Here is a 25,760-nt window from a genome sequence, read left to right as displayed (position 1 = left end):
TATGTGCGTAACTTCTAAATGGTGCGTTTGTTAACGACGCCCTCTGCTGCACAGATTAGAGACACAAACAACTACAACAACTGGGGCAAGACTGGACCAGTTACTATTATTCTTTATTGACGTCAACGTGACATTGTTATAAATAAAATCAGATGCCATTTGTTTAACGCTACTTGATATTGCAGGAAATATTTGCTATTTTAAATACCTACTGCATAAAAGGCTGGTCAAATAGCCTTCCTTGCATTTTTTTTTGTCAAATGTACAATGACAAATATATATTCTATTCTAAATTTAATCTGATGCAAAAATGTATGTTTCTCCCAAGTTTAGAATCAAACTCCCAAGACAGACTGTCAATCTGGTGCTGGATAGGTGTATTTAAGAGTATCAAAGACCATTTCAATTTAATGATAAACACATTGGATAACAAGGAAAGTGTGTTGAAAAGCTTGATTGTTACTGTAAATATACAAAAAAAAACCTGCGAATTTGAAAATATATTTTAATACATGTTTATTTGAAATACAACAGAGGGAAGTAGTATGCCATGGGGGTGAATTCATACAACCTAACACATTCGGATCACGCTAAAACATATTTAGAAAATAAAAGAACAAGAAAACTATTATACATTGCCTTGCTGCATGGTGCAACCGCACACACTTTGATCACATAATCCATCATTATCATAACTTGAAAGTATAAATACACTGGTAAGTATACATAACTTTTTTGGTGGATGTTTGTATTAGTGTGGGTCCAGCAAATTTAAAATGCATATTTAGTTCTATCCAAACTACACGCGTACAAGGATGCTTAAAAGTTCAAAAAGTGTCAGAAAACAGGATATTCCTTTGGAATGGACACAACCAGATGATATTTGGGCCAATATTAGCTCAATGTTGGACATGTACACTGGTCAAGTTTTAATTGGGACAGATGAGGTAACCTGGTAGATCACTTCAGCGGGTTTCTCTGGTTGGCTCTCCACAATGTAACAATCGTCTTCCAGATCCCCTCCTGCATCCTCAGCAGCACCTTGCCCCTTGTCGGTGATGACCTGTTCTTTCGTGCCGCCGACTGGGAACGTGCAATTTCTCTCACCGTTGACCTGAGTGACGTCAGGATTTGGAACCGCCATCGTGTTGATGCGCCTGGGCTTGATGAGCTTGCCGAGCCGCCCGTGTTTGGCCATAAACTCCTTGGCTTTGGCACACTTGTGCCTCTGGAGCTGCATGGTGCTTTCGAAGGGGATGTAACACACTCGACATTTGAACTCATTCCCATCTGAGGGGGTTTGGATTGGTTGGCTGAGGAAGCTCATCGCTGCAGACGTGGAAGAATGCTTCCAATTGCTTTTGATGGACGCATATGTGTTATGAGGCGCGTTGACGAGAGAATTCTGCTTTTTCATCTGCTGGGACATCGAGGCGTGAGGTCCCTGAGCGGATCTGCTGTATGTTCGGACGTTTAGATTTTTCAACTGCAGCGCTGAAGTGACTTGAAGCACCTGGCTGCTTTTGTTCCTGTTGACGGCGGACGTCAGGTGATGCCTCGGCGACTCCTGAGTCAGGTCGATTGACGGAATCGGGCTCTTGTAATTGAGCGGCCTGGCCGTGACAAGTTTCAATTTGGTCTGAGTGATGGGGGAGTTACAATCATGGAAGCGAGGCACTAACTTTCGGCTGCAAAGCAGCATCCCACATCCAATACAGCCGGAAACTTTATCCATGACGTGGATGCTAGCGTGAGAAACAAGCGTGCGCTTGGTGATGAAACCCTCGCCGCATTTAGCGCAAGTGTATGGCTTCCACTTGTTAAACTTGCGGACTGTCTGCACCAACACCACAGGTTGGTATAGTGTCCAAAGATCCACTGTGGGTGAGCCTACCCCGGAAAACATGTTTTTCATATCTATTCCTTTTTGGCGAGGCTTTGAGAACAAGGATGACGATGGATTCAAGGCAGGCACTTGGGAAATCTGCGGGGAGCGCTTGGGATTTGTAAGCAAGGAAGCGGATGCCCCAGGTGCTTGTAGTGATCGCTGCCCCAAGGAAGTTGTGGGACCACCATCCGCTTTTTGTGAACTCCACACGACTTGACCTGACTTGAATCGTTTCAGCTTCTCCTCCTCTTCAATGTGCTTCTGAAATCTGCGCTTTCTTATCGTTTCGTGATCCAGCACCTGCTGTCCAGGTTCGTGAGTGCTGTTGTGGAGCAGCATATCGGCATATTTGCTGAACTCCGTCCCGCAGGAGCAGATGTGATTTGCAGAGGGGCAGATGTGCTCCTCCAAAAATGTCCGACTGGAAAAGATCTGCTCACAGCAAAAGCAGATCCCGCCAGTGCTCAAACCGACGCCCGGGCTGGATTTCAGAGCCTTTGGACGATATTTTTGATCCATAGTGAAACCAAGAATGGATGTGTTCGCTTCACTTCAACGTGGACCCTTCTGTGGTACCTGTGAGAGACATTCAATATCAAAAATAGAATGATGTGAGCACTCTTACTTTCAGGAGGCTCAATAATTGTGATGTTCATATTAGCCTAGCTAAGTACGCTAGTGAGTAGCTAGTTATATATATATAAACAACCAGACGCACAATTCAAAACTTGCAAAAAGAGGTAACAGTGGTTACACGATGGCGATGTAAGGTAATACATTTTGAGCACATTAGTTTGATTGATAGGCGAGAATGTTATTCGGATGGACCGTCAGCATGCTAAAAATGCTAAGTAGAGCCGTGGCCGGCTAGCTCACAACAGCGCTGTCTTACCTTGCTAGGATATCGACAGTACCGCCGAGTTGAGACTTTACTTGGTCACCCTTTCCACAAATGGGGCACAAACGAACCGATGTCCTTTAGGGGGAAGCTGCAATGCCGTGCTTTTGGCACAGATAGCGTCTGACCAGTGACCACACCATGAAAAGAAGAGTTTCTGCTTCTTCGACGAATGGCGCGCTTTGGTCCAGCAGATCCGGTGTTTACTGGCTTATACTGCCCCCTACTGACGGAAGGCTGCAAGTACCTTTGATTATCATTTTAACGTTCAGAAATACCGTCGATTGTGTGCATGAAAAACGTTGTCTTATGTTTAAATATTTTATTGAAACGTTTATTTATTGAAAGGTGTTTAATTACAATTGTTATTGTAATTATTGATGTTATTTTCATGTCAAATGCCTGTGTGACGATACTTAAAGACGCATGCACATCCAATTTGAGCAGGAATTTTCAAAGCGTGAGGCATGACGAGGGAGGGACCAGAAGACTTCCAAAGAAAATTAAAAGCCAAACTTTTTGTATAAATGTATGAATGTTCATCTCCAACAACGCAAATACACAAAGTTTTATGACCCTAAGGTGACTGGCTGCCAAATTAACATTTAGCATACTTATATCAGCTGTCATATGACACACACAAATATATTACTGCAAAATTAGCTTTTAAAAAAGTAAACATGCTAATAGCTAACATATACACATGTTTCTAATGCCCTGACTTATCAAGACTTTCAGGGTGAATGGGGGAAAAACAATAGGGGCTCGGCCCGGCCCTAATCATATAACTCCGACAGCGAGAATAAGCAGTTTCATGACCCTGAGGTGACTGGCTGCCAAATTAACATTTAGCACTAATATCAGCTGTCGTATGACACAGACAGGAATATGACTGCAAAATTAGCTTTTAAAAAAAGTAAGCATGCTAATACCTAACATGTTTCTAATGCCCTAACGCATCAACACTTTATAGTGAATGGAAAACAAAATGGGGGATGGGGTAAGCCCTATCCATCCATTTTCTACCTACCACTAGTCCCTTTCATGACAGGAGGGTGCTGGATTCCGTCTCAGCTACATCCTGGACAAGTCGCCACCTCATCGCAGGGCCAACACAGAATGCCCTTATCATATAATATTCTATGTGGTGCTTTGAAACCCCCCTTCTTCCAAGTAGTACATAAATAAATATGCAAAGCTTTAATCAATTGATATATTTAATAACATCCAGAACAAGCTAGCTACATTACAACTATTGGATAAAATTTGATCTCTAATTATTTACAACCTTTAACCTGAAATACCGTACAGTACTTGACAAAATGGTTGTACACACATGGAATATTTCATTTTACGACAGAAAACTGCTATAAAGCCTAACATGTTTCTCCATTTCATTCAAAAAAAACAAAAAAAACAACAACACAAACATCAATGTAATCTATTTACATTTGATACAAGTACAATGCAAAAAGTGGAATTTTCTGAAATACACCTCATCCATTTTACAACTTAGTAGAAAAGAAATTAAATTAAGTCAATAATTCTTGCGACTGATGCGTCACATTTGTAGCCATGATGCGATGGATCCTCCTGCGATGGTTTTTCAGTGATTTCAGACTTGGGTATGTTCCGTTACAAATATCACAGCGGTGTGATTCTGACTGTTTGTGAGTCAGGAGGTGCCTTTGCAGAGTCTCAACTGTTCCAAACCAGCGGAGGCAAACGGGGCAACGCACAGGCTTGATGGCAGGTTTGCAGGCGCCGCTCCTCTGGTGAAATAGAAGACTGACCATGTTGGGGAATTCAGAGCTACACCGGGAGCAGCGATAGGCTTTGGGCACAGTTTGAGGCCGGCTGCCCTTGCATCGGTTCCATGCCAAGTGCCTTCGAAGGGAACATCGGGAGGCAAATGAATTCCCGCATCGCGCGCATACAGACCGTTGCTTTTTCCCCACGCTCACCCGCACAGGGACTGGTTGTTTTTGTGGAGGCTGATGCACAGGAGGAGTTGGAGGCTGTGGTTGAGGGGGAGGTTGTTGGATCCGTAATACAAGGGGTTGTGACCGTTGTGTATGTATCCCCTTCAGCAGTTGGTGGTGAGGATGCATGTGGATCTGCAGGTGAACTTCATAGTCGGACCAGGAATTGACAGTCTCGCCACAAGTTGGACAAGTGTAGGATTCCTGTGCATGCTTTTGTAGATGCTCTAGAAGCAGTCTTGGAGATGTAAATCCAACCCCACACTCGCAGGTCACTCTCCTTGGCAGCACAGAGGGGAGGGACATCATGCCCCAGTTGTTAGCATCATTATCCGAGCTCTCTTTAGCACCACCTGACAAAATGGGCTGTACCAGCTGTTGGTTTGTGTGCTGTTGCAACTGACATTTTCGCCTGTGCGCCATCATATTGTCTTTACGGTTGAAGGTTCTTCCGCAGACAAAGCAAGGATACATTGGCTTGGTGCCACTGTTTTGTGAAGGCATCCACTGACCACCACCACCACCACCACCACCACCACCACCACTCGGTGATACAGTTCCAGGAGCCTGAGGCCTCGACCCACAGAGGAGTAAATGCCTTTCCAGGGTAGAAAGACGACTGTAAGTTTTTTGACACCTGTGACAAGGGTAACGTTGGACACCATCACTGACAATATAACTCTGATTACCCATCGCATCAGACTCAGACTCCCCCGGTTTAAGGTTGTTAAAAGTGTTCAGTGAGGGACTAAGGAGTTCGGCTTCATCATCCAAAGGCATTGTCCACTGGCCTTCATTGCTGCTGTCATTATGAACTGACGCTGCATCCAAGTGACTGTTTTCCATGACACTATGCTGATCCCTCGTTGAATGCGTGGGCAGAAACGGTGGGAAGCTTTTGGCAAAACCAGACCAGGCCATATCGGAAATATACGACTTTTCAGAAGTGGTAGATGTCACCTCTACTTTAAGCGGACTGGGTACATCAGTGCTAACACACATGTTTCTGGAAAGTTGAAAGCGATCGTCCCTCGGTGTTCCTGCTTGACTGCTTGATCTTAAGGCTAGCATTTTATCAGCGGTGCAGTGAGATACCTGGATTGGGGCCGTTTTCGGACCCTGACACTTATGCTTCTTCAGGTTGTACCTGCGGGCATAGTTGTGCTTGCACACCGGACAATAGAAGGATTTTTTTGTATTGTTTAAGCCATGTAATGGCATTATTTTTGGAGCTAGTGGCAACGTGCTTGACAATTGATCAGACTTTTTCCCAGATGGAGTGCATACATGATTGTCAGTGAAAGGCAGCTTCCCAATGATGAGTTGTTTGCAGCGACGACAACACTTAATCCTCTCCTTTTTGTGCAAGAAGTGATGCTCGGTTAGTCGGTCTGAGTTTGGAAATGTGCGACGACATCGGCCGCATTGATATTTCCCAAAGAGGCCATTGTTGCTAGAATCTCTGAGCTTCTGACGGGTTTCTAGAACCACAACGGGTGAGAGCATTTTTGTCAGAGAGACTATCTTCTTCCTGCTGCTATCGATAATTTTGCTAATAGTTGGCGCTTTGGTCTTGATGCCTGGCTGTGCAAGCAATCGCCTAATTTTTGCCACAGAGAGATCTTTGATAGGTTCAGGTTGGGGTCCAGGTATTTGGACTGGTGTGATATCAGTAATATCAACTGGGATGGCTTCTTGTTTGAGGGTTATGAACTCATTATTTTCATTTGGACACGGAGACACTGAGTTGCACTTCATGTATGCAGATGCCAGTAATTTCATTACTTTGTCTTTTGAGGCCAAACTCCCTTCTTCACCACTGATAACAGGCTTCCGCAAGTCCTGGCTCTTCTCTTCGACATTTTCGACTTTCGCATTGATTGAGTGACTTGTTGCCAATGTTTGGTCACATTGTTCACCTATTTCTGGCGCTGTTTGATGTTCTTGTGGAGTATTTTCAACTTTCGCATTGATCGGGTCACTTCTTGACAATTTTTGGTCACATTGTTCACCAATTTCTGGCGCTGTTTGATATTCTTGTGGAGGATTTTCAACTTTCGCATTGATTGAGTCACTTATTGCCAATGTTTGGTCACATTGTTCACCAATTTCTGGCGCTGTTTGATTTTCCTGTGGAGGAATTCCTGGAGCTGCATCTCTTTCTTCCAGTCTTTCATTTTCTCTATGCTCTTCTTGAACAAGAGAGGACCCTGAAGTAGATGGACAGCTCGGGACAAATTCTTTTTGAACAAGAGTGGACCCTGAAGTAGATGAACAGCTCGGGACAAGTTCTTCTTTAACAAGAGAGGATCCTATAGTAGAAAGACAGCTCGAAACAGGTTCTCTTTGAACAAGTGAGGACCCTGAAATAGACTGAGAGCTCGGGACAAAATCTATCATTGGGCTTGGTGTTACATTCTCAGTTAGACCAATATCAGCCTCTAATGCACCTGCGAGGACTGTACCGTCTGGCTTCTGCGGTCTCTGTGCTTGAGAGACATGCAATTGCTTATGTTCAAGCATAAGACTGAAGTCATGAAATTCCTCGCCACAATCACAGATATAGAGAGATACTGAGGAACTGTGCGCCTCACTGGACGGGTTTTGGCTGGCCGTCAGGGTGTCGTGCGGGCTCATGTCAGTCTGTGTCGTAGTGGGAGTGTTGACCTTAGGGAGCGTGTTGGCATGGGTTGCTTGGTGCACGAGCAAAGAGGCCAGACCACTGAAGGAAGCCGAACATGCCACACAATGGTAAATTTTGGACGGTGACGAATTTCCCTGGAGTCCAAGCATCATGGCAGTCAAGAGGGACTGTTCATGTACTGTAATTTCCTGTAGAAAACACAAAGTCATGTTAGTTATTGCATTTTCAACAATAAATCATGTAGCATTTAATGCAATGTCAAAAAAGGTGTCTATTCTAATCCATCCTAATTCTAGATTATGGCAGGCTGTAGGTAATATGTAAAATAAGTACAATAAAAAAATCCCAAATAGTTAAATGCCTGTTAATTTTAATTTCAATCTTCTAAAACTGTTTTTGAGCACAATAAGAAACATGTTTCATGTACCGTAAGATTTTCTGTTAAAATAAAATCGATATAAATTTTTTTGGGTCCCTTGTATTTTGAAAAGTATTGAAATACTGTACATATTGGTACAGACACCAGTACCAAAATGTTTGAATCAGGACCACCCTAATTTTACAAAAGTAACACCCATTAAAAAAAGAACACTGAGGACAGTAAACAAATGCACGGTTTATAAAATCACAAATGGTTAAAATTATGGATCTGGTGAAATTTAAAACCCTACAGGTAATATTTAAAGTCGGGCTGCAACGATTATTTTCGATAGTCGATTATTGCTCATGATCTGCTGTACGTGTTTGAGTTTGACGTTGAGTCCAGGACTTGATTTTACCTCCTTTTTATTTCAGTAAATACTAAATAATACTAAAAATACTGACAACTGAATGTTTTACCTTATTCCACAAAGTTTATATAATCAGTGAAACACAGAATAGACTTTAAGTGCTAGATATCCTGTAAACATGACATTCAGAGGAAACATTTGTATTCAATACTGTTAGGGTTATTTAGCTTCAATTTTTTACCTAAGGGAATAAAGTGTAAACTTAAACATTCATGGATCTCAATCAATTAAAATTATATTAAGCAACTTGTCAACAACAACAAATCTTTGAATGGTAATAAGTGTCATTTGTCAATTTTCTTGACTAATAATTGCAGTCCTAATTCCAAGCAATAAATAATCTGCTATCACCAAACATTCAAAAAATGTTTGTTGACAGAAATTGAACTTTTTATTTATAGGTAAATATTATTTATAACAGCCTATTGCACACACTACTCTTAAACACATATGGTACATATCGGTAGGTGAGATGAGTGTGGAATCAATCTCACAGAGCAACATCATAAAACAGTTTGTTTTTTTTCAAAGTAGGAGGGAAACATTATATAGCTTGTGTGTGTAATTTAATTTTTGAAATATGTGTGAAATAATGGGCGAGTATGTAAATGTGAGCAGATGAGGATGAAACTAAGTATGATTGTGTAGCATGTCATACACAACACATTGTTATATATGAGGTAATTTAATCTTGATTGTAATTTAATTATGAATCACATTATGTACAAAAAACTAAGGTAAAAATGTTTAAGATTGAGAGAATTTTAATTCGAGCAATGTTTTTTCCTGTTCCTTTTTGGACACACTACTTGTTATATTTTGTTTTGTTTATTATTATGTGTGAAGATAATTATAAGTAATGTTTTGTTTGAATTTATCTTGACATAGCTCATTTTTGATATTGTTGTTTTCAAAATAAATGCAATAAAATGAAGAAGATAGCTTCCAGTCCCTTGGTGAACCTTCAAATACATTACTACAATGTACAGTGTGTTTTGTTTTTTCTTCTTAATTTTGGATGGGTGGGGGTGACAGGAAAGGAAAACTGTGTAATAAACAGAATAGAAACTAAAATGTACGTATTGATAACACCACTAGGTGACAGTATCACCCTGCAAACACCTTCCTGTACCATCGCCACTATGTGCCTGTCTGGCATCTTTAGAGGGTGAGTAGTTTTACAATATTTTAGCTTTTATAATACAGTAATTAACTACTTTTTATACCTAGTGGTATAATACTACTTAAAACATTGTATTGTTAAGAAAATGTCTAATTTTTTAATGGATTTTTTTTTATTAGGACAGTCAATCAGTATCACAGAGCAGATTGTGTTTGATTTTTAATGTTCCATTCTATAAGTGTTATGTTCTTTCAGCTCATATTGTGCTATTTATTAGAACTAAAACCCAAAACATCCAAAACAGACAACCTTAATGTCGTCACAATCATGCTGAACTCCTAACAGTTTTGTAAAACGTAAATATATATAATGATTCCTGTTCGTTGCAGGTGTGATCTGAAACTACAGGAAACATTTGGTTGAATTAATTGCTTCCAAAGTAGGATTAACTAGTTCTTAAATACATGGTTTCACTTGCTTTACACCTTCCTTTCTTGTGTTTAAATAGATAGATAGTACTTTTAAAATGTTTAAAAATTAAAAATGTTATGGTCAATACAAATATGTAAATATAATTGTGTGGTATTAGTAAAAAGCAGATTGTGTTAATTCTTGTGATTAATACCTTTGGATACAAAAAATGTAAAAAGTTTTTAGAGGGTTCAAATTAAGGATGAACAATATGGTCGGAAATCTATATCGCAATGTACAATATATTGAAGCCTCCTGGAATAACAGTACATACCACAATATAATATTTGGTGGGTACATGATAGAGGTGGGGGAAATAATCGATTTTTAGATGCATTGCAATTTGGACATGGACGATTATAAAATCGAATAGTAAAGGTTAATAATCGATTTACTTATTGTACGTTAAATATTGCAGGCAATTCTAAAATTTGGCTGAATACAGCGAGGTACCCCACCGAGAGATCCGACCAGCTCCTTTATTCTAGGGCATCTAGGGTCCAGTTTTGCACACATTTTCATTAATTTAATAAATGTGGGAATTAATTTAACTGTTTCTTACTACAAATTAATTGTTTTTTTAAGTTGCAAGTGATAAATGCTTATTTAGTGAAACTAAAATAAATGTAAAACTGCATCAATATACATAAGTTAAAGATGCATCGATAATCGATTTTTTATCGAATCGTAGTTCCTGAATCGTAATCGTCCTCGAATCATGAGGTGCCCAAAGATTCACACCTCTCGTAAATGATAATAGAACCATTTAAAAAAACTATTTAGAGAAGATCCTGATTTGGCTGCTGACATTTGGTAACATATTGATTTATTTACAGTTGTATTATTTTGTCAAAACTATTATTGATCTACTTGCTAATTTACGATTAATTTCTTGATTCTTTCTGTTGGAACAAATGTTTATCTACACTTCAGGTAAAATGTAATAAAAACGTATTATTCTATTGCTTGGATACTTAACATTAGTTTTGGGTGATAATACAAATGCAAGTATCGATCCAATGCTAGGGTGCAGTATTGGTCATACTAATACTTAGAATGTTCAAGATCATTGAATGCTTAAACTTTTGATCACAATTATAAATCAGACAAAAACGTAATATGTTGGTGTAAAAATATCAAAATATTTACATAATGCTCTACTATTGGCCTGATTTAAATCCTTCTGTTTTTGCCCATAAAGTCCTCCTGTGTCAACATACTTATTTCCTCAGTTTGTAATCAATAACCAAAATGACAAAATATTTTTGATAAGGAAAAAATCCTGATCTGACCTGTGTAGTATGAAACATTTATTGATAGTATACTTGGTGTCGTTAGTCGATATTTGAATCAATCCACCCACCTTTGTTTACTTTCAAGAGCTCTAGCTTAGCGGGTAGCACGGTTTATTGTGCTAAAGGTGCGTTATTCCTCGTCCTCCAAAGATAACACTTGGAAGAATTGTTTTATTTGCCACCATGGAGGTGAGTATTACGGACTGACAAGTGGCTTTTGTGTTGTGGACGCATTTGTTCACTGGCAAATTTGCGGGATTTCATCAACATACATTATCATGAAATGATAGTATTAAAAACTCTATCGTCAAATTAACAGCATTTATATAATACTTTAAATGAACCAGAGTTCATACTTTTCCTCCCACTGTATAGTGTAGCTACCCTCATGGCACGTGTGACATTAGTTCTGTTTCGTAAAACTTGTGAACTTGTGAAGGTTTGACCGTCTCAGGATGGGCCTGCTTGTGTGTGTTGACAGCTGGAATTTCAACATTAACTGTGCAAAAAAAACCAACAATCAATCCAGTTGATTTGAACTTGTAGTTTTTCTATTATTCTGCTTGATGCATTCTTGCTGATAATTGTGTTCAATAAAGCGATTGATGGTGACGACCTCATCATTTTTATAGCGTCTGACTGATAACACAATATGTATGTATTAGGGCTGGGCGATATAGCGATATAATCTATCGCGGGTTTGTCTCTGTGCGATATATAAAATGACTATATCGTGATATTCAAGTATACGATCTTACGCAGTTGCTTTTAGTTGCTGTCATTACACTACAGGCTCTTCCTACTCTGTTGTCTCTCCTCACAGACAGCAAACGAACTTTCTTACATACGTCACATGCTGTCACGTAAGACGTCACATACGTATACGCCCTTGCGGAGCAGAGAGGTAGCGGACACGTTAGCCGTGGTGGGAGTGATAATACGAGAGAAAGAAGGTGCAAATCTGGTAACAAATGAAGGAAGAATTAATTCCAGAGAAAAACAGCAGGGGGTCCATCGTCTGGCGGTGGTTTGGCTTCAAGTGGGAATATGTCGAACAGACAACCGTAATTTGTCAAGTGTGGGGAAAAGCGTAGCTATAAAAAGTAGCATTACTGCTAATATGTAGTATCATTAGAAAAGTCACCTGCTAGATAGAGAATGAAGAGTGCTTACTGCGCATTTCAACATCTCCGTTCATATTTGATTTCTTATTATGCAGCTCATTTTAATTTGACAGTTATTGTAATAGCTTGTGTGACATCATGCGCAAAAGTGCACTTTATTTGCTTTAAACTATTGTAGTGGCGTTCTGTACAAAAAGTGCACTTTAATTGAGTGTTGTTTTGATACGTCATCTTAGTGACATCATGCACAAAAGTGCACTCATAGCTTGTTTTAGAATGTCTTTCTGTTTTGGAAATGACATGAATGATAGTGCCACTGCTTAATAGATAGAGAGATAGTACTTTATTGATTATAGATAATAGATTAATTAATAGTTAATAGTAATACAATTAATAGATAACTATTTAATAAATACAGTTTTGGTCAATTGATTTAGTTGTGATTTCCTTCTCTGCATGAAAGTGTAAAATGAGCATATATTAATGCAGTATGAAGAAGAATGTTTTAATCCATCCATCCATGTTCTACCGCTTATTACCTTTGGGGTTGTGGGGGCGCTGGTGCCTATCTTATCTACAATGTACACACATAATCATCATACTGGTGTGATCATATGTATCAAGTGTTCATTCAAGGCTAAGGCAAAATAAAGATATATATCGTGTATCGCGAAATGGCTTAAAAATATCGAGATATTTAAAAAAAGGCCATATCGCCCAGCCCTAGAATGTACGTATTTTCTATGAATATATTGAAGTCTCTTGAAGTATCTGTCTATGGTAGATTTGACAGGGAGCGGCCACATTTTAGGGTTACTCCTTTCAGACCGCACATTTTAGATGAAGGCGAGTGGGGACAGACAGACATCTAGAGGGAGAATGCGGCCAGAATCCACACAGCTTGCTCCCTCTTACACGCATGGCTCCAGCCCAAGACTGAACCTCCACCACACGTACAATCACTTATTAAAAGTTAAAAGTTTTCTTTTTGTACATTTTAATTTATAATTTTAATTACCGGTGAATAACTTATATTTACACTTCTTTGAAGCCCTCAGATTTATTAAAACCAGTGGTAAAATTTACATGACAGAAATCCTATGGTCAACACTAATGTTGCCTTTACAGAAAATAAAAAAGGTGATTTCTACTAATGTTACATCCTATGGTAAACATGTTGTGAAATGTAAACAAATCAGAGGCATGACCAGTGGCATGCAATAAATGATTATCTTTGAAGAGTAACTGAACGTTTTATGGAATTTTGCCTATTGTTTACAATCATTATGAAAGACATGACGAAAGTTGTTTTTTTAATGCATTACAAATAATAAATAAATGTAAATACAAGTTCACTTACAGCTGAGCCAATGGGACCTCCACTATTTCGCCCACAAAATCCAATAAATAACCATTGCAAGCAGAGCCAAAGGGAGCTCCCCTATTTCGCCCATAAAATCCAATTAATAACTATTCGAAAACTGCCAACAATACTACATTTACATTTTGTGATCTGTATATTAACCAGGTATTAGTGATATTGTTGTTATAAGCGCTAAGACCGTGATCATCAAGTGGTGTGCTGCTTTCTTGCTTCTTCTAAGTTTATTCTAGATCATAAGTCATGCAAGTCACTTGGACTGAAGAAGTCTGGATAGGTAATCCGACAAGTTGGTACCCTTTGACAGCCATTTAGGACTCGAAAATGGCCAGAACGATACGAAAAAACGATTGTTCCCCCCACCGAGCCCTGTTTCCTTGTGTGGATTATAAGACATTCTTTATTTATTGGGAATATATGAGCATCCAAGCAGTCGCCATCCTAATGACAGCATACCTACTACAGTAAGTGATATTTGATCATATTTGGTAGCCCTCATGAAGTCTGCAGTGAGTAATAATCAGTGACAAAAAAAAAGAGTTTTTGAAATGAATGCGCCGCATATACTTAAAATGATCAAAATACGTGAATATTAAATATTATAAACGTGCCCGCTACTGCATTACATATATACTTACATCATGTATATACAACTTCAATAGAAGTGTTTGAATGTTTTAAAGGCTTTGGAGGTGGAATTTTGCAGCTCTTTTAGGCTCCATTGTAAGCAGACCTATGATTGCATTTATTTAATAAAATACAAATACATCGTCAAGTCTTTCATGATTGTGAATGATAGGCAAAATTCCAAAAACAGTGCAGTTCCCTTTTAAGGTTCCCAATATGTGCAATGCATTTATTACAATTTATTCTTCATTCCAGAATGCCATGGATAAAACATTTAACATTTAAATCCTAAGGTGTTAAGGTGGAGATGTGCATGATGCTTTTTAACTAGGTTTGATTCTCATTAACAAGTAGGGGATCTGACTTTAGTTACTAGATGGCAAAGGTGTTCTTTTTCCGACCCATCAGTTCCATCCCGTAATTTGCTACTGGCCTCCACTGCAGTGGGACTGCAGCTATAAAATATTTTTAGTAATTGTGGCATCTATCAATTAATCACATAAAATACACTTTATAGCCTCAATGAGTTTTTAATAGAATAGAGTTGAACTAAGATTTGTTTTCTTTGCCGTAACCAACATTTTTTATATATAACGGTATAGCTCGATTGGTAGAGCGGCCGTGCCAGCAACTTGAGGGATGCAGGTTCGATCCCCGCTTCCGCCATCCTAGTCACTGCCGTTGTGTCCTTGGTCAAGACACTCTACCCACCTACTCCCAGTGCCACCCACACTGGTTTAAATGTAAAATTTAGATAATGGGTTTCACTATGTGAAGCGCTTTAAGTCACTCTAAAAAAAGCGCTATAAAAATATAATTCTCTTCACTTTATCATCAACATTAAAATTGCATTTTTAACAAGGGATGCATTAATAAAATGTAAACTCTTCCCTTTTAGCCGCCACACATCAACGCTTTTATGTGCACCCTATTACAGCAGCCGTGTGGAAACTACGTACGCGTATTTACAGTTCCGGGGGACTCCATGCGGATAAGATTGTATACACCCATCCATCTTCTACCGCTTATTCCCTTTGGGGTCGCTGGTGCCTCTCTCAGTTACAATCGGGCTGAAGGCGGTGTACACCCTGGACAAGTCGCCACCTCATCGCAGGGCCAACACAGATAGACAGACAACATTCACGCTCAGATTCACACACTAAGGCTCATTTTAGTGTTGCCAATCAACCTATCCCCAGGTGCATGTCTTTGGAAGTGGGAGAAGCCGGAGTACCCGGTGGGAACCCACACAAAAAGATCCCGAGCCCGGGATTGAACCCAGGACTACTCAGGACCTTCGTATTGTGAGGCAGACACACTAACCATACACTAACCCCTCTTCAACCGTACTGCCTATTCTACACTAAAATATTATTTGTAGCAACAGACCATAAATGAAAGCGTTTTTAGTTAAGCAATTTGAATCCCTTTTAGTAATTCTAACGCTTTATACCTATTGTTTTACTGCGGAGGCCACTAAACAACAATCGAAAGTATTGCAACCTCTCCAATGTCAACAATAAAACACAGCAGGTAGCATAAAATGCACGATGCAAGTATTGTATGCATGTGCACCTGGCATGGTGCCTGCTGATCGGCTACCTTTGTTCTTCAAAAATAGGTTTGGTTCGCTGTTCTGCTTCTTAAATAATAAGGCATTTAATGGATTGTTGGCTATCATAACTTGCATTTGATTTGCATTTGTTTACAATTGGGGATCGCGTGATGGCGTTTGAGGTGCAAACACACACACATGCACGTTACTGTACTATTATTGTTATTGCGCATTACTTGAACGCATTTGTTTAAGGGCGAAGTTTGGAAAGCACGACGTGAAAACATGCACGTATGAAAACATCATATAGCGAATACAATGGCGGAAAAAAAATATATAATATGCATGCTAGGCTAACGCCATTTAAGGCTGGTAAATGCCGGCGTATCTGCTAACATAGCAATGCTAGTGCTCAATTAAAATTCAACGCTCTGTACGTCGTGTCGAGCTTTAACCATTTAACAAGGATTTGGTATTTTAAAACGTCTTTGTTAGGCAGTATAAGGGGCGCTAGTGGAAGCTAAGCGAGGGGAGGGGAGGGGAGGTGGCTGGCAACCCTCCCGGGAGAGGCCACACACACAACGGATATTAGCACGACCGATTGTAGCTGAGATAGGCGCCAGCGCCCCCCGCGACCCCGAAAGGGAATAAGCGGTAGAAAATGGATGGAGCTACCGCCGTTTATTGCACCACAGCCAGAAGACTCATTCAAAGACTCACCCTTCACTCGAGCATGGAGGTGACAAGTCTTTCGACGATCGATTCCCTCCACGCTGGTTCCGGAGACATCTATTCGCGTCGCTGTGTCTCTGCCGCCAACGCTCGCAGAATCTGTGCGAGCTAGCTACCAGGCAGAAGAAGAGGAGGAGGAGGAAGAGGAGGAAGAGCAACGTCCAACTGCGAGGTTGAAAAGCAAGGATCCGATAAGGCGCATGCGCGACAGACGCGCTCCTGCAGTGCTTGGCTGCTTGTCCTCCTGCTGCTGCTGTTCCTGTTCCTGTTCCCGGGCAGCTGGGGGGGCAAGTCTTGCTCACGTGACTGCCTCAGCCCGCCTCTAGGTGTCCACTGTTCTGAACCACCGTTGACTGCATTGTCTTTGTATGGAAACACCAGTCAGCCATTTTATTTGAGAAATTACACAGTTTGGCAACCCCTGCGCCCGCCCAACCCCACTCCGCCAAGAAGGAGGTTTGTTGGTTTTTGCTTTACATAACCATCCATCCATCTATTTTCTACCGCTTATTCCCTAATGGGGTCGTGGGAGGCGCTGGCACCTATCTCAGCTACAACCGGGCGGAAGGCGTGGTACACCCTGGACAAGTCGCCACCTCATCACAGGGCCAACACAGATAGACAGACAACATTCACACTCACATTCAAACATTAGGGCCAATTTAGTGTTGCCAATCAACCTATCCCCAGGTGCATAACAATTGTCAAAATCACAGTCTTCTCCAAAGTGGGCTGTGCAAACAACTTGCACTGAGCCTAGTCTATAAAATCCGCCACACCTCCCTGATACCGAAGTACATGTCAAACTAAATGACCGCCATAACCACAACACCAGGGGGAGCTCCACAAACCACGTTAAACCCAGATTCCGATCTAACAAAGGTCTTAACTCATTCTCTTTACCGACGTCCCACTGGGTGTGAATTTTTCCTTGCCCTTATGTGGGCCTACCGAGGATGTCGTAGTGGTTTGTGCAGCCCTTTGAGACACTAGTGATTTAGGGCTCTATAAGTAAACATTGATTGATTGATTGATTGATTCTCTTTCTATGCCACATTAATGTGGAATGCACTCCCAACAGGTGTAAATGTAAGTGCATCGCTTTCCTCCTTCAAAACCGCTCTAAAACAACACCTCCTGGCAACTTCAACCCTTTACTAATACTCGCCTCCATTTACATCCCATCTCCCCAGATCGTAAATAACCTAATGTAAATAATTAAATGTATTACTAATGTATATACTTGTTCTTATGCTGTCTGAACTCAATATGTTCTCTGCTGTCTGTACTTATCCTACTAAGTAAGACCTACCCTGTTTCAATGTCCATTTCTCTGTTGATGACTGAAGTACTGATATCAACCAAAGATCCTTATTCCACCCCCCGGATTGTAAACAATGTATATATTATGATGATTTACTTGTGTGATGACTGTATTATGCTGATAGTATATATTTGTACCATGAATTGATTATCGTGGACCTCGACTTAAACAAGTTGAAAAACTTATTCGGGTGTTACCATTTAGTGGTCAATTGTACGGAATATGTACTGAACTGTGCAATCTACTAATAAAAGTTTCAATCAATCAATCAATTATCACACACTTGGCTCACTTTCTAACTGTTAGGCTAACTGACACAGTGTGGTCATACTTGCCAACCCTCCCGATTTTCCCGGGAGACTCCCGAATTTCAGTGCCCAGGGACATCCACCCTCCCGAATTTCTCCCGATTTCCACCCGGACAACAATATTGGGGCCATGCCTTAAAGCCTTCAAACCTGTCATCTGCGATGAGGTGGCGACTTGTCCGGGGTGTACCCCGCCTTCCGCCCGATTGTAGCTGAGATAGGCACCAGCGACCCCAAAGGGAATAAGCGGTAGAAAATGGATGGATGGATAAACACGTCGTTACGTCCGCTTTTCCCCCATACAAACAGCTTGCCGGCCAACTCACAGAATATACTGTATGCGGCTTTTACACACACACACACACACACACACGCACACACACACACACACACACACACACACACACACACACACACACACACAAAAGTGAATACAACGCATACGTGATCAACAGCCATACAGGTCACAATGAGGGTGGCCGTATAAACAACTTTAACATTGTTACAAATATGCGCCACACTGTGAACCCACACCAAACAAGAATGACAAACACATTTCGGGAGAACATCCGCACCGTAACACAACATAAACACAACAGAACAAATACACATAACCCCTTTCAGCACTAACTCTTCCGGGACGCTACAATATACACCCCCCGCTAACACCAGATCCCGCCCCCATCTCCCGAACTCGGAGGTCTCAAGGTTGGCAAGTATGAGAGTGGTAGGTTGGTCAACAAATCATGATGTCTCTGTGAAACAAACAGTATGTTAGGTTATCTTGTAACAAATGTTTCCCTGAAGTTTTAGGTCCAGGTTCTCTCTACTGTTGGATTCTACTTTCATTGGATTCTAAAGGCACATCTGCATCAACATTATTTAAACAGGTTAAAAATGAAAATTACAGCATTGGTCTCATTGAGTAATTAGCTATGAAGAAGCCCCGATTGGTAATTATTCGCTCTTCTTATAGTCCATAGAGCAGCAAGTCCTTTGGGTCCTGAAGGACAAGGCGAGGCCAAAAGAGTCTTCACAAAGGTGGAGGCAAGACCAAGGAATAATAGTCCAGGTGGCTTTGCCACAACAAGGCCATCAGGAAGCGCCTTAGAGAAGCCATCGAACATTTATGGGATGCATATATTTTAAACTAATATTAGTTTTAAATTTACAGTATTAGGGATAGCCATAACAGCTTCATGGTGTTTTCACAACAAGATGGCCTTGCTAGGAGCTAGGCTGACACATGGAGTGTGTGCTCCAGGCAGAGCAAAGGTTGAATAGGAAGTTTGACAGAGTGAACCTACATTTTGTGTATTGAAGTGTACATTTCCTAAAATATTTTAACAATAAGACCATCAACCTAACAGCCTGGCATCCCTAGGTGGAGAGGACGCCGTCATCGTCCTCGTCGAACATTCCATTTCTTACACTGCAGACTTCAGGAACAGTTCCACTCACCATCCATCCATCCATCCATTTTCTACCGCTTGTCCCTTTTGGGGTCGCTGTAGCTTATCTCAGCTGCATTCGGGCGGAAGGCGGGGTACAGCCTGGACAAGTCGCTACCTCATCGCAGGGCCAGTTCCACTCACTCACCTGCAAAATCTCTCTGATAACTCTGTCATTGTTGGTCCCCTCTTACACTTAGACTTAGACAAACTTTAATGATCCACAAGGGAAATTGTTCAACACAGTAGCTTAGTTACAATGATGGAAAGTGTAAGGACGGAAAGGACAATGCAGGTATAAATAGACTAGGTATAGCAATGTAAAATATAACATATCTGCAAATATATACAATAACAAAGAACTGACCTATGTGGACTGGAGCCTAAAGAAACCATCTTCTAATCAGGGTAGCAAAGATTGTGGTGCCAACCACCCAACCATATCTCTTATTACTTTGTATTCTCAAAGGACAATACTTTAGAAATTAGTATAGATATACCACCCATCCTTTATTTACTGTATATAATCTACTTTACTCCTTTGGGGGACAGCATAGGAGGTGTGGAGTTTGCACAGGCCCCTATGTGTGTGTGTGTGTGTGTGTGTGTGTGTGTGTGTGTTTGCTTGCTCCAGTTTACTCGCACATTTCGAACATATGCATGTTAGGTTGACTGGAGATTCTTAATTAGCCAGTGATGTGAATGTGAGTGTGAATAACTATTGTCCCCTGCCATTGGCAGGCGACGAGTCTAGGGAGTACCTCGCCTCTCGCCCAAAGTCAACTGGGATAGGTTTGAAGGTACCCCCCACAAACCTAGCGAGGATTAGCGGTATAGAAAATGGATGGCTAGATATCAGAGTTTGTGTCTTGCTTTCAACATATGCATGAGTGCAGCTCACACTGGGGTGCTGGAGTTCATTAAAGGGCCCCTTTAATGTTGACAACAGTGGGACTTATTTCATAGTTCTGGACCTGAAAATTATGGTTAGGTGTGAAATACTTCCCAAAATAGGTACAGTGGTGATTTTACACTTGTTTTTCCAATTACTTTCAGCACATTTTGGAACGCCCGGTCTTAGCTACAAAATGTGGGTAGGCCTGCATCAGCCTGCTGATGTCTCCTACAGAAGACTGCAGGAGGCAATATCAAATTGTCTAGTATGTGTTTTGGTAGCATCTTCAACTTGAATCACGATATTTTACCATAGAATTTGAAGAAATTATCAAATATGGTTGTTAAAGAAGGGGTCAATCTACATACCTTTCCAAATGATATCATTATAAGGAAAGTATGAACCTCTCCGGTCAAATTGACTCACGCAAAATGGGGCGGACCAAGTGAGAGGAATGTGATTTTCATTGTAATGATTCTGACTTTGAAGAAGAAGAGTTTTGGTCAGTCTAGATGGAAAAATGTAAAAGACTCAAGTCAAATATGATCCGCAAAATCAGAAGACCGAATCAGAACCTGGGGTGAAATGAAAAAAAGAACATGTGATATTCTGAAACGGCACATGATCTTCTCCTTCAGGAAACTGGACGACATTGCAGTTTTTCAACATTTAAGCCCAGACACACCTCAGAGATGAAAAATTTCCCGCTGCTAGAAATTAAAGTGACAGAGTGGCCTGTAGGACATCCTCAAGCAGAAGGTCACAGAACTTAGAGCCCCCAGCTTTCACTATGGAGATACATTTCATTGCGGGAAACATGAATGCCTACATGTACAGTGACATTTTGAAGTAGAACATTTCCTTCCGGAAACTGTATCGTGGGACAGTATTTCAACATGATTAGGAGCCCAAACACAACTACAAGAAGACCACTGCCTTGCTAACCCTATTGATCGTCTGTGGGTCATCCTCAAAAAAGAGGAAAGAGCACAAGGTCTCGAACAGCCACCAGCTCAATGATGTCCTCTGAGTGGAAGATGACTTTCACTTAGGGGCGTAATCACCTCTGTTTCCAGTGGTTTATACATTCATGGTTGTACATGAGGTGTTTCTGAATTTACACAAACATTCCAAGCTGTTTACCAGTGCTATCTGGTGGGCATTGGACCAAATCTGGTCCACGAATGATACCAGAACAGCCCTAAGTACAGTAAAAAACTTAAACACTATACTAAAGCACTCCTTTGTATAGAGAAACTTGGACAATGGTAAACACAATGACAGAGCCTTGCATTGACATTTTAAATTTCGGAAACGTTAGTGTCTTCTGCTGTGGACACTTGCATTTTAAATATCAGGGATATTTTGTCTGTAAATTGTATTTCTGACTAAACAAACTCTCCTTTCTAAACTGCCACCTTATCGTGGTAGAGGAGTTTGCGTGTCCAGATGATCTGAGGAGCTATGTTGTCCAGGGCCTTCTATGCCCCCTGGTAAGGTTTCCTAAGACAAACCATCTCCGCTTGAGATGGTTTCCTGTGGACGGGACTCTCGCTGCTGTCTTGGATCTGCTTGAACTGAACTCTCACGGCTGTGTTGGAGCCACTATGGATTGAACTTTCACAGTATCATGTTAGACCCGCTCGACATCCATTGCTTTCGGTCCCCTAGAGGGGGGGGGGGGTTGCCCACATCTGAGGTCCTCTCCAAGGTTTCTCATAGTCAGCATTGTCACTGGCGTCCCACTGGATGTGAATTCTCCCTGCCCACTGGGTGTGAGTTTTCCTTGCCCTTTTGTGGGTTCTTCCGAGGATGTTGTAGTCGTAATGATTTGTGCAGTCCTTTGAGACATTTGTGATTTGGGGCTATATAAATAAACATTTATTGATTGAGGTGAAGGATCAGACAAAGACCAGCCCAAAGACTGTTATGAAAAGTAAAAAAAGAGGACCTAGATTTCCCTCGCCGCAGGTCACAGGGGCTCTCCTCTGGAGCCAGGCCTGGAGGTGGGGCAGGATGGCTAGTGCCTGGCCGGGCACAGCCTGAAGAGGCAACATGGGTACCCCTCCAATGGGCTCACCATTCAAAGGGGGGATCATAGAGGTCGGGTGTGATGTTAGCTGGGCGACAGCCGAAAGCAGGGCCCTTGGCGGTCCAATCCTCGGCTACATAAGATAGCCCTTGGGACGTGGAACGTCACCTCGCTGGGAGGGAAGGATCCAGAGTTGGTGCCCGAGGTGGAGAAGTTCTGGCTAAATATAGTCGGACTCACATCGACGCACAGCACAGGCTCTGGAACCAGTTCCCTCGAAAGGGGATGGACTCTCTTCCACTATTGCGTAGCATGCAGTGAGATGGGCTGGGATGGCAATTCTTGTTTCCCCTCCAGGCTCAAAGCCTGCACGGTGGACTTTAAACCCAGTAGACGAGAGGGTAGTTTCCCTCTGCCTTTGGGTGGAGGGGACGGGTCCTGACTGTTTGTGCTTACGCACCAACATTCAGCTTAGATAACCTCCTCTTTTTGGATTCCCTTGTTCTACTGGGGGACTTCAACGCTCATGTTGGCAACGACAATGAAACCCGGAGAGGCGTGATTAGGAAGGATGGCCGCCCGGATCTGAACCCTAGTGGTGTTTTGTTATTGGACTTTTGTGCTCGTCACGGATTCTCCATAAAAAACACAATGTTCAAACACAAGGGTGTCCATATGTGCACATAGCACAAGGACACCCTTGGCCGCAGTTCCAGGATCGACTTTGGAGTTGTGTGATCAGATTTGCATTCTTATGTTTTGGACACTCAGGTGAAGAGAGGGGCAGAGCTTTCTACCGATCACCACCTGGTGGTGAGCTGGCTCTGATGGTGGGGCAGGATGCCGGACAGACCAGGCAGGCCCAAACGCATTGTGAGGGTCTGCTGGAAACGTTTAGCAGAGTCTCCTGTCAGAGAGAGTTTTAATTCCCACCTCTGGGAGAACTTTGAACATGTCACGAGGGAGGCACTGGATATCGAGTCCGAGTAGACCATGTTCCGTGCCTCTATTGTAGAGGTGGCTGATTAGAGCTGTATCCGCAAGGGGATTGTGGTGCCTGTTGTGGCGGTAATCCTAGAACCCGCTGGTGGACACCAGCAGTGAGGGATGCAGTCAAGCTGAAGAAAGAGTCCGATCGGGTCCTTTTGGCTCATGGGACTCCAGAGGCAGCTGACAGGTACCGACAGGCCAAGCGGTGTGCGGCTTCAGCAGTCGCGGAGGAAAAAAACTCTGACATGGGGTCTAGCACCTCCAAACTTTAGAAATTATTTCTGGGCCTGCAATATTAACAATATTCTGTACCTGGTCCGCTGCGACTCCCCAGCCGCATGTCCACCTTGGGCTCACATAGAGGTGGCATCGTCTAATGGTTCCCTGCACGCAGTGATTTACTCACAACTACACTTATGTCCATTGGAGACCTCTCTAAACCCAGTTGTTAAAAATACAATTGAAATTTGGACCCAATTTAGAAAACATCACGGCTTACACAAGGCTTCCATTAATGCTCCGATTTTGAACAATCTCACCTTTCTCCTTGCCCGCTCCGATCCCGCGTTCCGCGTCTGGTTGGCTAATAGCCTTAAAATTCTCAATGATCTGTACCACGATGGGGTGTTCTCTTCCTTCACTTCTCTGTCAACAATATACAATCTCCCTAATACTAATTTCTTTCGATACCTCCAAGCTAGGCAATTTTTAAAAAAACAATTCCCTCATTTTCCCAACCGCCCCCCCAGATGCTGAAATCGATCGGTTTCTCTTCTTTCACTCTGACCAACGAAGTTTGATATCTGCTACATATAATGAAATTGGCCTTCTAAATCCACTTAACACTTCACTTCACTTGCCATGACCTTGGGGCACCTATATGGGCAGTGGAGAGAGGCTCTGAGGCTGGTACACTCATCATTTATACGTGCCAGGCATGGCCTAATACAGTGTAAGGTACTGCATAAAGCACATTTCACCAATGCTAGACTGGCTAAAATATACCCCAACCACAGCGACGCTTGCAACCGCTATAGACAATTTGCATATATTCTGGACCTGCCCAAAACGTTCTACTTTTTGGTCTCCTAATTTTGACACTATCGGGCAGGCTATCGATAAAACAATAACACCCAGCCCGCTAACTGCCCTTTTTGGCGTTCTGCAGGTGAACGGCTCACCTGCTACCGCTCGTCATGTCATTGCATTTACGACTCTGCTGGCTAGACGTACAATTCTCTTTAAATGGAAGCTTGCGTCTCTGTCAAGCCATAACAGTTGGACACAAGATCTTGTCTTGCGGTGTCTGCAATTAGAGAAGCTTCGGTTCTCACAGAAAGGATCTGTGTCATCTTTCCATAAAACTTGGGGCCCCCTCTTAGACCTTATTAGATTGGTTGCTCTGCTGACCTCAACTGCGGATGTTGTGGATCGGTGGAGGGAATACTTCAAAGACCTCCTCAATCCCACTAACACGTCTTCCTATGAGGAAGCAGTGCCTGGCGAATCTGTGGTGGACTCTCCTATTTCTGGGGCAGAGGTTGCCAAGGTAGTTAAAAAGCTCCTCGGTGGCAAGATCCCGGGGGTGGATGAGATCTGTCCGGAATTCCTTAAAGGTCTGAATGCTGTGGGGCTGTTTTAGTTGACAAGACTCTGTAACATCGCATGGACATCGGGAGCGGTACCTCTGGATTGGCAGACCAGGGTGGTGGTTCCTCTCTTTAAGAAGGGGAATCGGAGGGTGGGTTCCAACTATCGTGGGATCACACTCCTCAGCTTTACCAGTAAGGTTTATTCAGGTGTACTGGAGAGGACGCTACGCCGGATAGTTGACCTCGGATTCAGGGGGAGTTGGGAGTTTGCCCAACCAGTCTACATGTGCTTTGTGGACTTGGAGAAAGCATTCAACCGAGTCCCCCGGTAAGTCCTGAGGGGAGTGCTCAGAGAGTCTGATTGTGGTGGTCCGCTCACTGTATGATCAGTGTCAGACCTTGGTCCGCTTTGCCGGCAGTAAGTTAGACCCATTTCCAGTGAGGGTTGGATTCTGCCAAGAATGCCCTTTTTCACAGATTTTGTTCATAACGTTTATGGACAAAATTTCTAGGCGCAGTCAGGGTGTTGAAGGGATCCGGTTTGGTGGCTGCAGGATTATATTTTTGCTTTTGGCAGATGATGTGCTCTTGATGGCTTCATCTGGCCAGGATCTTCAGCTCTAACTGGATCGGTTCGCAGCCGAGTGTGAAGCGACT

The 25,760-nt window shown here is 42.1% G+C and overlaps 1 protein-coding gene across 2 annotated transcripts; it reads right to left on the bottom strand.

The window, feature by feature from the left end:
- Positions 1–491: 491 nt before the first annotated feature.
- Positions 492–16,825, bottom strand: LOC133562132 (uncharacterized). Of its 2 annotated transcripts, XR_009808844.1 has the most exons (3): positions 16,500–16,825; positions 2,781–7,600; positions 492–2,464 (listed from the first exon to the last, which is right to left on the bottom strand). XR_009808844.1 is itself a non-coding variant. In XM_061916044.1 (2 exons), exon 2 carries the CDS (start codon positions 2,405–2,407, stop codon positions 923–925), a length of 1,485 nt encoding a protein of 494 aa, XP_061772028.1. In that variant the 5' UTR covers positions 2,408–2,464; positions 2,781–3,008; the 3' UTR covers positions 492–922. The 2 variants fall into 2 exon arrangements, 1 of the variants encoding a protein (XP_061772028.1); XM_061916044.1 differs by lacking the exon at positions 16,500–16,825 and having other exon boundaries at positions 2,781–3,008.
- Between the last annotated feature and the right edge of the window lie 8,935 nt (positions 16,826–25,760).

Source organism: Nerophis ophidion, linkage group LG11 (assembly GCF_033978795.1).
Source record: "Nerophis ophidion isolate RoL-2023_Sa linkage group LG11, RoL_Noph_v1.0, whole genome shotgun sequence".
Taxonomy (NCBI): Eukaryota; Metazoa; Chordata; class Actinopteri; order Syngnathiformes; family Syngnathidae; genus Nerophis; species Nerophis ophidion.
Note: the sequence above shows the minus strand (reverse complement) of the source record. Positions and strands in the feature narration are given on the sequence as shown.